Source organism: Corylus avellana, chromosome 10 (assembly GCF_965113065.1).
Source record: "Corylus avellana chromosome 10, dhCorAvel1.hap1.2, whole genome shotgun sequence".
In the NCBI taxonomy this organism is placed as follows: Eukaryota; Viridiplantae; Streptophyta; class Magnoliopsida; order Fagales; family Betulaceae; genus Corylus; species Corylus avellana.
The window spans coordinates 21,097,363-21,112,371 of record NC_142499.1 but is presented as its reverse complement, the minus strand read 5'-3'; the positions used below and the strand labels follow the sequence as shown (position 1 = coordinate 21,112,371).

Here is a 15,009-nt window from a genome sequence, read left to right as displayed (position 1 = left end):
GCAAAATTGCTTAAACATTTTTGGGGTGAGGCAATGAGGACAGCAGTTGACTTGATAAATCTTTCTCCTTCAGTTCCTTTGGATGGTGACATTCCTCAAAGGGTTTGGACAGGGAAAGATGTTTCTTTTGAGCACTTGAGAGTGTTTGGCTGCAGGGCATTCGTCCATATTCCTAGAGATGAGAGATCAAAGCTTGATAGCAAAGTCAAGCAATGTATCTTCATGGGTTATGGGCATGAGGAGTTTGGTTACAGACTGTGGGATCCAGTTAATAAGAAAATCATACGAAGCAGAGATGTCGTATTCTTTGAAGATCAAACCATTGAAGACTTGGATCAGAAAAAGGCAGAGTCTCTGAGTGAATACCGTGTTGATTTGGATCCAGTTATTCCTCCTTGTGTGATGCATGATGAACACATGGGAGATGTACAAGAAGAACAAGTTGATACAGTTGGTGAAAATGGTGAGCCTACAATTGATAATGTGGAGTCAGAAGAGCATCTAGAGCAAGCTTCTTCAGAACCAGCCGCTGAGATTCAGTTGAGAAGATCTACCAGAAACCGACAGCCTTCCAGAACGTATTCAGTCAATGAGTATGTGCTACTTTCTGATGGGGGAGAGCCAGAAAGTTATCAAGAGGTTATGCTACATGACCAGAAAAATCAATGGTTAGAAGCCATGCAAGACGAGATGAAATCCTTGCATGAGAATCACACATATGATTTGGTGGAACTGCCTAAGGGCAAGAGAGCACTCAAGAACAAATGGGTGTTCAGATGCAAGATTGAACCAAACAGATCACAGCCAAGGTACAAGGCGCGACTAGTTGTAAAGGGGTTCGGTCAAAAGAAGGGTATTGATTTTGATGAAATTTTCTCACCCGTGGTAAAGATGTCTTCTATCAGAATTGTTTTGAGTTTGGCTGCCAAAATGAATTTGGAGATCGAACAGCTTGATGTGAAGACTGCTTTCCTTCATGGTGACTTGGAGGAGGAAATTTATATGGAGCAACCAGAGGGGTTCACAGCTAAAGGCAAAGAACACTTAGTGTGTCGGTTGAAAAAGAGCTTGTACGGACTCAAGCAGGCACCGAGACAGTGGTATAAGAAGTTTGATTCTTTTATGGTTGATCATGGGTATGAGAGAACTACAGCAGATCATTGTGTGTTTGTGAAGAAATTCTCTGATGGAGAATTTATTATTCTCTTGCTGTATGTGGACGACATGTTGATTGTTTGTCGTGACACCAGTAAAATTGACAGACTGAAGAAAGAATTGAGTAAGTCCTTTGCTATGAAGGACTTGGGACCCGCAAAGCATATCCTTGGTATGAAGATCTCTCGTGATAGGAAGAAAGGAAAATTGTGGCTATCACAAGAGAGTTATATCGAGAAGGTATTGGACAGATTCAACATGAGCAAGGCAAAACCGGTGAGCTCTACACTTGCAGGTCATTTGAAGTTGAGTTCAAAGCAAAGTCCTACAAGTGAGAAAGAAAAAGATGAAATGAAGAAAGTGCCTTACGCATCAGCCGTGGGTAGCTTGATGTACGCCATGGTGTGTACGAGGCCTGATATCGCTCATGCAGTTGGAGTTGTTAGTCGGTTCCTTTCTAATCCTGGCAAAGAACATTGGGCAGCTGTGAAATGGATTCTCAGGTATCTCAGAGGTACTTCGAGAGTATGTTTGTGCTTCGGCAGTGGTCAACAGGTGCTTGATGGGTTTACAGATGCAGATATGGCTGGGGATATTGATTCTAGAAAATCTACTTCAGGGTACCTGATTACTTATTCAGGGGGAGCAGTGTCATGGCAGTCCAGATTGCAGAAGTGTGTTGCTTTGTCTACCACAGAGGCAGAGTACATTGCTATCACTGAAGCGGCCAAAGAATTGTTATGGATGAAAAAGTTCTTACAAGAACTGGGTCTACAGCAAGAAAGGTATGTGCTTTACTGTGACAGTCAGAGTGCCATCCATCTCAGTAAGAATTCAACTTTCCATTCAAGATCGAAACATATTGATGTTAAGTGTCATTGGATTCGTGATGCACTGGAGGATAAGCTGTTACAGATTGAGAAAATCCATACTGATGATAATGGGTCAGATATGATGACTAAATCGTTGCCTATGCAAAAGCTTGAAATTTGCAGAAGCGCGGCGGGCTTGGTGGAGCCCCCCACATAATCGGGAGGGGGAGATTTGTTGGGTGGTCCCTCTTTATGTGGGGACCAACCCACGTGGCAGGAAACACAAAGGGTTTAAACCCTTTGTGTGCTATATATATACATATTTTTCTTTCAGAAAAACTCAGCGAGAGAGAAAAAAAGAAAGAAGCGTGCGGCGCAGGGAGAAAAAGAAAAAGAAAAAGAAGAACATCCGTCAGAGATTGGAAGGTCGTTTGTGGTTCGATCTTGATGCAATTTTAGAGTGTTGCTCCTGACGACGAGTGCTACGTATTGACTGGTGTCGATCGTTGGAATTCCTCTCCAATCGTTTGGTTGCTAATACCCACTTGGTGAGATCTTTCTTTATTCTTGTTGGAATCCACTTTAGGGTGATGAATTTATGTTTAATCCAAGAATGTATGTATTCTTGATGTGGTGATAACCTCTAGATATTTCTCTAGGGAAGACAAATTGTAAACTCATTATTGTTGATAGTGGAAGATTTAACTGGACTAGGTCCCGTGGTTTTTACCTTCGCATTGGAGGGTTTTCCACGTAAAAATCTTGGTGTCTTGTTTGTGGGTTTGCTTGATTATTATTTTGCTATTGTGTTACTATTTAATTTGCACAAAGAGGGGTAGATTAATTCCGCTGAGCATCTGAAATTGGTGTTCACCCCCTAACAGCATGGATTGTAGTGTCCCAGAATTTTCAAAGCTATTTAAATAGATTATTTTGATAATGATGTTATTTTAATATCCATTGTAGCTAAGGATTTTAATTCTTGGGAAATTTATGAGAGTGGTAATTAGAGAATGGTAATTGGTGAAATAATAGGATAGTAAATGGTAGGTATAAGGATGGTAGAATAAGAAGGTAGAATAGTATAGGTAGAATAGTATAGGGTTGGTAGAATAGTATAGGGTTGGTGAAATAGTATAGGGTTGGTGAAATAGTATTTGATTTTCTCCTATAAATAGAGCTCTTCTCCTTCAGAATTTTCACCACTCATCTCCTCTCCCATCTCTTGCATATATTCTTCCTTCTTCCGCTTTTTACTCGGTCTTTCTTCTTTCTAAGAGTGTTTACTCAGAACAGAGAGAGAAAGGGCGAGACCAAGCGCTACAAGAAAGAAAGAACACAAGAGATAGCGGACTTTAGAAATTAGTTTCAAAAGATATACTAGTGGTGTTAGTCATATTGGAGCAACTGGATTCCTTCATACCACTTTTAGCTTCAGTCTAGAGGTAAGTAAATTCACTACCCCTTCTAAAATTACTTCATGTCATGCTATTTATTCATTCTTTAGTAAATTGTAAATGATTATTTTATTTACGTATTATGAAGTTATGTTGCATGCATGAAGGATTTCTAAAAGAATTATCTAGAAAGTTTCTATTTGTTTAAATGCTTTCTAAGCACAACAAGTTTATATTGGGAAAAGTTTTCATTTTTAAGAAAAGAAAGTTGAGAAATGATGATGATTATAAGAAAGAAAAATGATGATAAACCCTCCTACATGTTGCCCTAAGATGCATCAAAAGAAGTACAAAGAAAAGTACAAGAGATGAGATAAATGTTTATGAAATGAGGGCACATGTATGGAGGAGAGTATTTTTGGCCCCAAGATAAGTAAGAATGAGAAGAGTTCGGTACCGATACTCGGATGGAGGCGAAACCACTGAAGGAGGCTATGCCAGAAGGTGGTATTCCATCAACAGACCGTTGAGTGCACCAAGAAAAAGAGTTAATTGACGGTCGGGCATGGCTGAGGCCACAGTTCAGTGCCATGGTCACAAGGACCCGCAACCCTCGTGCACAGGGGTAATAGTGTACATGGGCCCTATTATGAGAAAATGATACTATATTTTCAACGATGATATGCTATGATGATTTACAAAGATTATTTATAATGATGCATTATGATGATGATTTATAATGATGATTTACAACGATGATCTATTACTAGATGTAATAGTATGTATATGTTACGGGAGATGCAACCGTACATACAGATATTAATATGGCTAGAATTATATTTATTTGCGAAAACGATTTTCAAAACTGAGAACAAGGAGTAAAACTATTTATGGTTGTGGATTTTACTTGCTGGGCCCCCTTTGGGCTCATTCAGTTTTATTTCTTGTTTTCAGGTAGAAAGGATGCTGGAATAGGAGGCCGGAATGGGGTGGGAATAATTATTAATTTTCAAAGTCTTTTCATATAAGTTATTGTAATGATATGATATTCCGCAACTAAAATCTAATGTTTTCTAATTCCGCTTGTAATAAAATCTCTTGAAAAAAAATGTTTTACGCATTTATTGTATCTTTTAAAATCAAGTACTCTGATAGACCTTATAGATCTTTGCAAGAATTTTTGTTGAAAAAGAAGAAAAGTGGCAAACTCAGTCTTAACGGATTGGGGATGTTACATGGATCTTTGTGAAAGCTTGTTTGGTTATTGGCCCTGCTTGGCTCGAGAGAAAAGGAGATGCAGTAATTTCATGGTCAAGAAGAATGTGCAGACTGCAGATGAAGGAGGCAGAAGCTCTGCAATAATCATCGATTGATATTTCATTACACTAATTTTTTATTTTTTATTTTTCTCTCAATATTATTTGAGGCAAAATTATAGCTATCCCAATTTACTCATCCCTACAAATCAACGAATTATAGCTTTTTCTTGTTACCTTCCTCTCCAATTTATGTGTGCTTTTATATATATAATGTCATGTCATTTAAAGAGCTCTATAGAGTACAAAGAGACCAAACCATTAAAACCACTGAGACGACATGCACCAAGAGCCAAGAGGCAAACTAGAGCACAAGGTAACTTTTCTCATAGGAGGCTAGAAGCTTGCTTGTGAATAAATTTATTATTATTATTATAAGCAGTTTATATACATCTTTAATTAAGAAATGAAATATTTAAATTGTATGAAATATATTATTGTAGTTACCTAATGCAATGGAGATCAAATAACAAAGATTTTATTGGGCTTTAACAAGGATATATTCAAAACTATCAAAAAAAAAAAAAAAAAAAATCATGCAATGATTTCAAAATATGAAAACTTGTCAAGGACTATTAAATATATTAATACTAGACATGACAAAATAAAATAAAGAAAATATTTCTTGTGCTGCAAACATCATATTGATGATTCTTCGTTTAATTGGATCAGTTTGTTTCTCCCAAATGTTTTTAGATTTTTTTTTTCTTTTTAATTATGATGTAGTTTATATATATATATATTGTGCTTTGAGTTATTTATTAATATTTTTACCTTTTCAAATATATATATATAAACTGTTCTAAAAAATATTGCCAAACGAGCCAATAACTCAATAAGTATGTATGTACTTCATTAATTAATTTGCTAATGCTAGTAGGCAGTAGCATATCTCAAACGTATCAATTAAAGAAGTGGAGTCAATTAATTATTAACTTTTCAAAATTAGTTTAATTCTATATAAGATAAGAATATATTTAAAGTGATCAAATTCTATTTGAATTCAAATATTTACAGATGAGGATTATTGAAATATATTATACCGTATTACAATAACAATATTTATAGAGAAACTAAGGTTTGATAAATAAGATAAGATGATGAGATTGAACATAAAAGACCAAATTTGGGCTCTGTTACATATCTTTATATCCTCACAGAGGAACGAGGCTCTCCATGTAAGTAAAAATGCAGGTAGAAATATGCGAGCATGTGCGATCCACCCCAGCATCAGGTGAAAGTTTGTTTACTGCTTTGATATTATGATCATACACCAACAACTCATAGTTATGATCATTCTGCCATACGAGCACGCCATCTCCCCAACACCCCAGCAGCATCCCAAAACTTGGACAGGGTGAATTAATCCTCGTCACTTTGATCCAACGCTCGTCAACCCCATCATCATCTTTCATCATCGCCCAAATGTCAACGCAATCGCTCACCACCAATTGAGTGCGGATTAAAGCCAGGGATTCATTCCATACCCCGAGCTTCTTGTAAGAACCTTCCGCGTCTGGCGGCGTGTGCATCTGCTGAAACACCTCCTTGCCCATGTCAAAATATATGACACATTCCCTATAAGTATAACGAAAAGTATTGTACGAATGACCAATCCAATAGGGCACTCCTTTCAAGATTACCGAAGAGTTAAGATTATTGATAAAACAGGGCACAATGGCATCGAATACTCTCCAACAACCTGTACTCGTTGAGTACACCTCAACTTGGGTTGAGGCAGGACGATCTAGAGGTTCACCGCGCGAATACAAAATTCTCACCACCTTGTAATCATTAAGATGGTAACCAAATCCTACGCTGTTGAGGTTGGCCCGAGACTTGGGGTTGATGCCAAGTGGAGGTAGAATCTTGTCTTCTCCAGTAGCAGGATTCCATAACGTAATATTCCTCCCGCCATTATATAAACAGACTAAACCATTGCAAGAACCCACCACCATTCCTTTTCCTGGACTTCCTATCTTTTCTGGAGTTTCTATCTTGATCGCCACATTGAGTGCTTTGACCGATATCAAGCTCAGCGAATGGCTTGTACATCGTTTACGGTAAACAAGTAGGTGACCGCCGTGATTGGCAGAGCGGTTGAGGCGGGTGGTCGTAAAATCACGACTTTTTAGGAAGGTGGACCAAGATTTGCATACCAACCTTAAACGAACGAGGTGCTTGACCGGTAGCCTCAAGAGAATGTCTCTGAGCAAATCTTCGGGCAAGTAACTGGTCCGCATCACCATGACTCAACTACTAGCTGTGAATCGGCGTTGCTGCTTGGTCGAATTTATTGAAGCATGTGATAAACCAACTCCACATTCAAATATTCAAATGTCAGCAATTGATAATTGCGATCCTAATGATAAGATAGATATTCAAAGTGTAGATAAAGGATGAGCTCTAATGTAGTGTTTAAGTTGTATTCTACTTATCTCCTTTTTGTATTGTGTAGTTATCTTAGGATTAGTTTGTTATACTCTGTAAACATTATAAATATCAATACAAGCCATATGAAATGGTAACGGTGAATAATCAATTCATTCAGAAATATAGTGTTCTAATAGGGTTCAAATATAAATATCGTTGCTCCTCCAACAAGGGTTGCTAGACAAAGTCGCTGGTTTAGAGGAGAATAGGGTTTAAGAAATTAAGATTCGATCTCAATTTATTTATCTTCTAATTGTGTGTGCTTGTGTTAAAGGCCTACCAGACTGAGCATGCATGGCCCATTACCATATGGTCCACAGGTCCCAGATAAATCCCAATATATATATAGTCGAAAAAATAATAATTTAAAATTAACATATATACATATAGAAATTCACATTTAGATGGACAATTTAGTTGGGATTAATTATTCTGGTTAAGTATGGGTATTTCAATACTTGCACTTTTTTTTTTTTTTTCTCAATTTTATTATAGCCAAAAAGTAGGGGTGGCAAAATGGGTTTATAGGTCGGTTTGTGTCGCGTCGTATCGAATCATAGGTATACGACTATATGAGCCAATCATAATCCGTTCAATTTAATTAAATGGATCAAATATCTCATCCTTGCAGACATAACCCTTTTAAATAAACAGATAAAACGACACGACCCGTACGTATAACTAATTTAATAAATAGATAGCATGTTAGGTTAACCTGAACACAACCAATTTCATCTTATTTCGATTGTTCAATATAAATAGATTTTAAATGTAATTTAAATTTATACAGATTATTCGGGTTAAGCATGTTGACCCAAGATTCACGTGTTTATTAATCTTGTTTAATCAGATCGACTTGATTTGACCCGAATCTTATCACATTTTAAACCTTAATCTGAAAATTTTGTTTCAGATTTGCTAGTTGTATAAAAAATTGTCAATCCTTTAAAAAAAAAAAAAAAAAAAAAAGTTATTGCTTGACCCCAATATAAAAATCAGCTTTTTGTTGTCCCCGTCTCGCCCAATTTATGTTGTTAAAGAACTAATGCTACACTAAAAAATATAAATAAGTTTTTAAGGATAAGTTATCAAACTAAAGGAGCCCAATGAGAGCATAGACCAAGCCATTAAATTAGGAAGCCTGCCTCTAATATTTTTGCTTTATAAAAAAAAGAGGTATATATCTTATAAATTCCTGAGTCAACTAGCCGAAACAGAAAACTTCATGAACTTTTTTTTTCTTCGAATTTTTACTCTATGGGTCAATTGAAAAGGCAAATTAACTCCTACCGTTACATTTTTCTCCAAATATTTAACTCCCGTCAGTCCCAACTAAACGCACCGTTTTGCCACGTCAGCATATTAATTTTTTTTATTAATTTAATTTATAAATTAAATAAAAAAATGAAGGGGTGGCTTGAATTTTTTTATTTTTTTTTAGATTTAATTTTTAAATTAAATTAATAAAACAGTGTGGTCATGGAACATCAGGTTTGATGAAACAATCAAACAATATGGTTTTGACCAAAACATTGATGAACCATGTGTGTACAAAAAGTGTAGTAACAATATAGTGACATTCTTGGTGCTATATGTGGATGACATTCTACTGATCATTGGCAATGACGTGGGAATGTTATCAGCAGTAAGAATCTGGTTGTTAAATCCGTTTGATATGAAGGACTTGGGAGAAGCAAGCTATATCCTAGGGATCAAGCTTATGCAAGATCGCCGAAATAGGCTGATAGGCTTATCCCAATTTGCATACATTGACAAGGTACTAGCAAAGTTCTGCATGACTCACTCCAAGAAAGGGATTTTACCCTTTAGACATGGAGTACCTCTGTAACAATCTCATATAGCGGAAAAACTGTAATTATCAATACAAAAGTATACTGTTAAAATACTTTTCTTTATACAAAAATACCCAAAGCTATGTCGTACAAGACATTTATACAAATCTATCCGACAGTCTAAACTCTAGACAAAACTTAACAAACTTGGAATCTCTGTACATCTCAATATGAATCTCTAATCACAACTGCATAATTACCTTGATTTTCCATTCCTGCAAGCACTACAAAAAACTGTGAAGTAGTGAGTCAATTGATTTCCGATAATATAAATCATTGTTGAATCATATATAGCAAAATGCTAGACAAGTTATAAAACCACAAAAATCCGTATTATTGGATATCAATATCATACTCAGTAAGTAAGAATACTTACAGTGGATTACATGAATGGATCATCAAAGGTAATTACTTGAAACCCGTTCTGCTGCAGTTGGTCCATACCCATAACAATCCCTTTACTGACTTTCTCTCTCTCTCTCTCTCTCTCTCTCTCGCCTAAACTCTCTTTCTTCCTCTTCAGCTCTCTGTCTTAAATTTCTCATCTCACTCTCGGTTTCTCTTGTGTTCTTTCTTTCTTGTAGCGCTTGGTCTCGCCCTTTCTCTCTCTGTTCTGAGTAAACACTCTTAGAAAGAAGAAAGACAGAGTAAAAAGCGGAAGAAGGAAGAATATATGCAAGAGATGGGAGAGGAGATGAGTGGTGAAAATTGTGAAGGAGAAGAGCTCTATTTATAGGAGAAAATCAAATACTATTCTACCTTCAATTTACAATTATACCCTCATTTTACTATTTCACCAACCCTATACTATTCCACTAACCCTATACTATTCCACCAACCCTATACTATTCTACCAACCCTATACTATTTCACCAACCCTATACTATTCTACCTTCTTATTCTACCATCCTTATACCTACCATTTACTATCCTATTATATCACCAATTATTACAATCATACTCCAAATTATACCAATCAATCATCAATTATCATATATCTTAAATCTCCCAATAAAATAATCAATATAAAATCATCATCATGATATAATAACCTCAAATCAATATTCATTCCAATAATATTCATAAGATCTAATAAGTTCCTCAAGAATAAATATTATTACCTAATATCATCAATAAATATCTCAACCTCAAAGTAAATGCCATTACCTAATATGAATATTAATATAATCATAGCATCAATTTAATATCTCTAAAATAAGACTTTAAAAATCTGGGGTGCTACAACCTCTTACAAAAGAGGAGTGCCCTAAGACACCTCAAGAAGAGGAGGAAATGAGGAGGGTTCCTTATGCCTCGACAGTAGGAAGTCTCATGTATGCTATGCTATGCACTAGACCTGACATATGTTTTGCAGTAGACATGGTCATCAGATATTAATCAATTCCTGGTTTTATGCACTTGGTAGCTATCAAGCATATACTCAAGTATCTTCAGAGAACGGGGGATTATAAGCTTGTCTACCAATGTGAGGATTTGATGGCGATTGGTTACACAGATTCTAACTTCCAGTCAGATCATGATTCCCGAAAGTCTACCTCAATGTATGATTTTACTCTTGGAGGAGGAGTCGTTAGTTGAAGAAGTGTTAAACAATCTTGCATTGCTGACTCCACTATGGAAGCCAAATACGTTACAACATGTGAAGCTACAAAAGAGGCTATCTGGCTCAAGAAGTTCCTAGCGGATCTTGGTGTCATGAAGATAGAGCAATCTCCCATTACATTGTTTTGCGACAATGGTGAAGCAGTTGCACAAACTAAAGAACCAAGGAATCATAGGAGAGGGAAATACATCGAGCACAAATATCATCTCATAAGAAAGATAGTATCTCGAGGAGATACAATTGTAGCTAAGATTTCATCGGCAAAGAATTTGGAAGACCCGTTCACTAAAACCTTGCCACAGAAGATTTTTGAATCTCACACAGAAGGTATGAGAATCAAATATATGCCTCACTGAAATTAAGGGCGAGTGGGAGTTTGTTGGGATTATGCCCATAACCCCAATGAATTTTAAATCCATGAAGACATTCATGTTTAGATATGAATACATTGTTTATTCATTATATCATCCATGAGCTATAACATATATTATATTTTACATGAGTATTACATAAATGTTCATCTTATATGTAAAATGGTCTTGGGATAACACTGAATAAGGATAAGAGTGTGAGTAACATTGTTAGTCTATAGATCCTTGTGTCCTTAAAGGTTTAATAGTTTGCCGTCAGTAAATGAAAATGGGCATTGTATTTTATTAAGACTGTTACACATCGAATCTTAATGATCTACCTTGATCAAGCGAAAAGAGGTCTTCGGGATTGATATAGAATAGGAGAGAGTTGCTTGGGATGACTTATACAACAGCAACAAGGGGACTTGGAGGCAGCACCATGAGAGCAAGCGTTGTAAAATAAAAATATGAAATCGTTTCTTATAGATGTCCCACAAGAGGGGTGCCCGACAGATGAAGCCATAGATAGGGCTATCAAAGAAGTCATTTATATGGTAAAACTGAAACATGTTCTTTATCTAGCGTCTAGCAATGGCCGTCTGAGTGATCTGGCTACCACTAGATCACCACAAATAGCCTCAATATTTTCACACAATTTTTTTTTAAAAAAATTATTTTATAAAAATATTTCCTATATTTTTTTTTTTTTCAAAACTCCGCTTCGAAATTTTACCAAACAACTTTTTTGTTGTGGACCCCTGGTAGAACTCATTTTTCAAATGTGACCTTGCCAAATCAATTTTCACTTTTTTATACTTTTCAAAACTTTATCAAACGGACTCTGAAGTTTTTAGTTGATATAGCATAATCTTAGCCATTCTTTTAAAAATGAACGACCGTTAAATTTTTTTTTTTTAATTTATATATGGGGAAAGTCCATATACTTTCCTCAAATTACTACATAATTGACAATGCCTCCAAACTTTCAAGACAATGCCCCTTCAAACGATCAAAACATTGTCAATATTTTCCCAATGACAAAACTACCATTAGTAAAATTAAAAAAAAAAAGTCATTCTTTTTATAATTTTTTTTAAATAAAAAATTCCGTTGTAAAAAAATAAAAATTTACGTTTAAAAAAATAAAATTTTCGTATTTTAATTTTCGTTTAAAAAATTAAAATTAAAAAAAATATCATTTTTTAAATTTAATTAAAATTTTTGTTTTTTTAAAACAAATTATTATTATTATTATTATTTTAATTTATAGGGGTGTTTTTTGTCTTATTGAGAAATATATCAGTGCATTTATCTTTTTGTTAGCCTTGAGATGCGCATTGACAATGTTTTGATAGTTTAAGGGGACATTGTCACAATTGAAAGTTTGGGGGACATTGTCAATTTGGTGATAGTTTGAGGGGGGTATGTGAGCATTACCCAAAAAAAATTACATGCACAGGATGCCATAGATGAGATGTTGCATGTCCCAAGGGGTAGTTCAATCAGATGAGGATTACGCCTTATGAAACAGAGATTATTAGTTCGAATTTTCCTCCACTCTTAAGAGAGATATTGCATTGGATCTCACCTCAAAAAATAATATTGTTGTTCCTGTAAAAGCATACGCCAAATCACCAAGGACGGTAGTTCAATGGTCTTAAGGGGATTCCCATGAGGTTAGGCACGAACTAGGGCCTGGGTTCGACTCCTACAATGAAAATCCCTTAGTCTATTAGTGTTCACCACCTTGAGCCTCATTGATGCCCTGGTGGGGCGGGTGTTAAGGTATGTCTCGGACGATCTTTAGGGAGCGCCTGTGGTTTCCACTATCTAGGCTCCTCCTGAGCGGTGCTCCGGGGGTTGGTGCTACTATGTGCCCGGTAGGATAGCTATAATTGGCCACCCCCTCTAACATTTTTTGCTTAAAAAAAAAAAAAAATGCCAAAAGCAAACTCTGCTTCCAAAAAGCTTGAAAAGCTGCAGTAAAGTCTCATCATCAGGATCTACGTTTAATTTTATCGGTTTGCTTTTGGATTTTGATGGGCGCTCCTTCGACGAATATATTCTCGGGCTTACCACCAGCAGAAAACAAAACAACTCAATCACATGGTTTGTATGCATATATATCTCAACCAATTACACAAGTTGAGTCCATCCACGCACTTGAAAGTTTATTTGGTCCTTGGCACAATTGAACTCTCATGCCTCTTGCAACCAACAAAATCGACGATTCAAAGAGCAGCTCCGGTGACTCAATACATTAATGGCAACACAAAAATTCTTTATCAGCAAAAAGATGTACTGGCAAATCAAGCTGCCATCAATTGAATAGAAAAAGGTTGCCATCAATTCTTTATTTCATTGATTGTTATTGGTAGACGAATACAAGAGAGAATACGCAAAGGCAGAGACCAACAACCTACGCAACAATTACAGAATTTGATCAGATTGAACATCAAACAAATTTAATTACAGTGCGTTCACAGGAACAAGGCTCTCCATGTAGGTAGAAACGTAGGTAGAAATCAACTTGGGATGACTTGAAAGTTTCTTTACTTGTTTGGTACTTGTGTCATACAATAACTCCTCGTTACCATTCTGCCAAACCACCACCCCATCTTTCCAACACCCCAGTGGGATCCCAACACTTGAAAAGGGTCCAATCCTCTGCACTTTGCTCCAACATTCGTCATCCTTCATCACCCAAAAGTCAATGAAAGTGCTGACATGTTCAGGCCAAGGATAGTAGATTACAGCCAGGGATTCCCTCAATACCCCGAGCTTCTTGCTGTACTTGTTGTAAGAACCTTCACAATATGGCACATGCACCTGCCGAAACACCTCCTTCCCCATGTCAAAACATACCACAAACTCTTCACGAATCGGATCCTCTGGTCCGAACCTTGTTTGCTGCCAAAACGACCCAAAACCAAGCCAATACGGCACTCCTTTCACGATTACCGAACACTTACATTGCTCGATTACAGAGGGAACAATGGCATCGATCAATCTCCAAGAACCTGCACTCGTCGAATACACCTCAACCTGGGCAGGAAGTAGACGGTTATCCTGGGCTTTACAATACACAATCCTCACCAATTTATAATCATTAAGATTGTAACCAAATCCTATGGAGACCCAACTCAACGTGTTGGGGAACGTGGGGTGGATGCGAGGTGTAGGCAGAATTTTGTGTTCTCTAATAGCAGGATTCCATAAGAGAATCAACAAGGATTTATATAAACAGATTAACCCATCACAAGAACCCGCCATTATTAATCTAACTTTTCCCTTTAAAGGAGTTTCTAACTTGACCGCCGCCGCATCGATTGCCTCGCTCGATAGCAAGGACATGGTGTGGTTTTCAGCTCCATGGCTGTTAACAAGAAGATGATTACAGCCATGATTGGCTGAGCAGCTGAGATGGGTGGTCGTAAAATCACGACTTTTCAGTAATACAGACCAGGATTTGCACACTAACCTAAATCGAACAAGCGGCTTGACCGGAAGCCTGAGGAGAATGTCTCTGAGCACATCTTCCGGCAAGTAACTGGTCGGCATAAGCTCTGGATCGGCTTTGCAACAGCTTACTGCTACTACTGCTCGGTCGGGTTCAAGTATATATGTTGCTTCTCCAACAGGGTCTGGTAGACAAAGTCGGTGGTTTAAGAGGAGATTAGGGTTTAAGACACTCGATTAACAATTATATTTGTCTTCTGATTGTGTGTGCGTGTGTTCAACGCCTATAGTTTAGTCGGTTTCTTTAATCTTTTGGGCCCTCTCTGTTTCTCTTTTTCTTTAATGGTGGATTGGATGGGATGATTCAAGTGGAAAAGGCTATGGGTCAAGAGCCCCTTTTCTGAGCATGTGGTGTTGCACTATATTTGAATTACCTTAAAATTAAAATTAGGAATTTGATGTGAATTGTATTTTCTTTGTGAAAATTAGATTAGTTAACTTTAGTAATTTGATAAGATTGAATTACTCTAAATTAATGGATTTGATTAAGATTATATTTCATGTGTAAGCTTTATAAATAAATAGACTTTTGTATTGTAAATTCATT

General features: G+C 36.6%; 2 protein-coding genes across 2 annotated transcripts; both read right to left on the bottom strand.

Annotated features, from left to right (window-relative positions):
* Positions 1 to 5,834: 5,834 nt before the first annotated feature.
* On the bottom strand, positions 5,835 to 6,926 carry LOC132162474 (F-box/kelch-repeat protein At3g17530-like). The gene has a single exon (XM_059572714.2). It carries the CDS (start codon positions 6,921 to 6,923, stop codon positions 5,835 to 5,837), a length of 1,089 nt encoding a protein of 362 aa, XP_059428697.2. The 5' UTR covers positions 6,924 to 6,926.
* A 6,366-nt stretch (positions 6,927 to 13,292) lies between these two features.
* LOC132162176 (F-box/kelch-repeat protein At3g23880-like) lies at positions 13,293 to 14,560 on the bottom strand. Its single transcript, XM_059572440.2, has one exon. It carries the CDS (start codon positions 14,502 to 14,504, stop codon positions 13,413 to 13,415), a length of 1,092 nt encoding a protein of 363 aa, XP_059428423.2. The 5' UTR covers positions 14,505 to 14,560; the 3' UTR covers positions 13,293 to 13,412.
* Between the last annotated feature and the right edge of the window lie 449 nt (positions 14,561 to 15,009).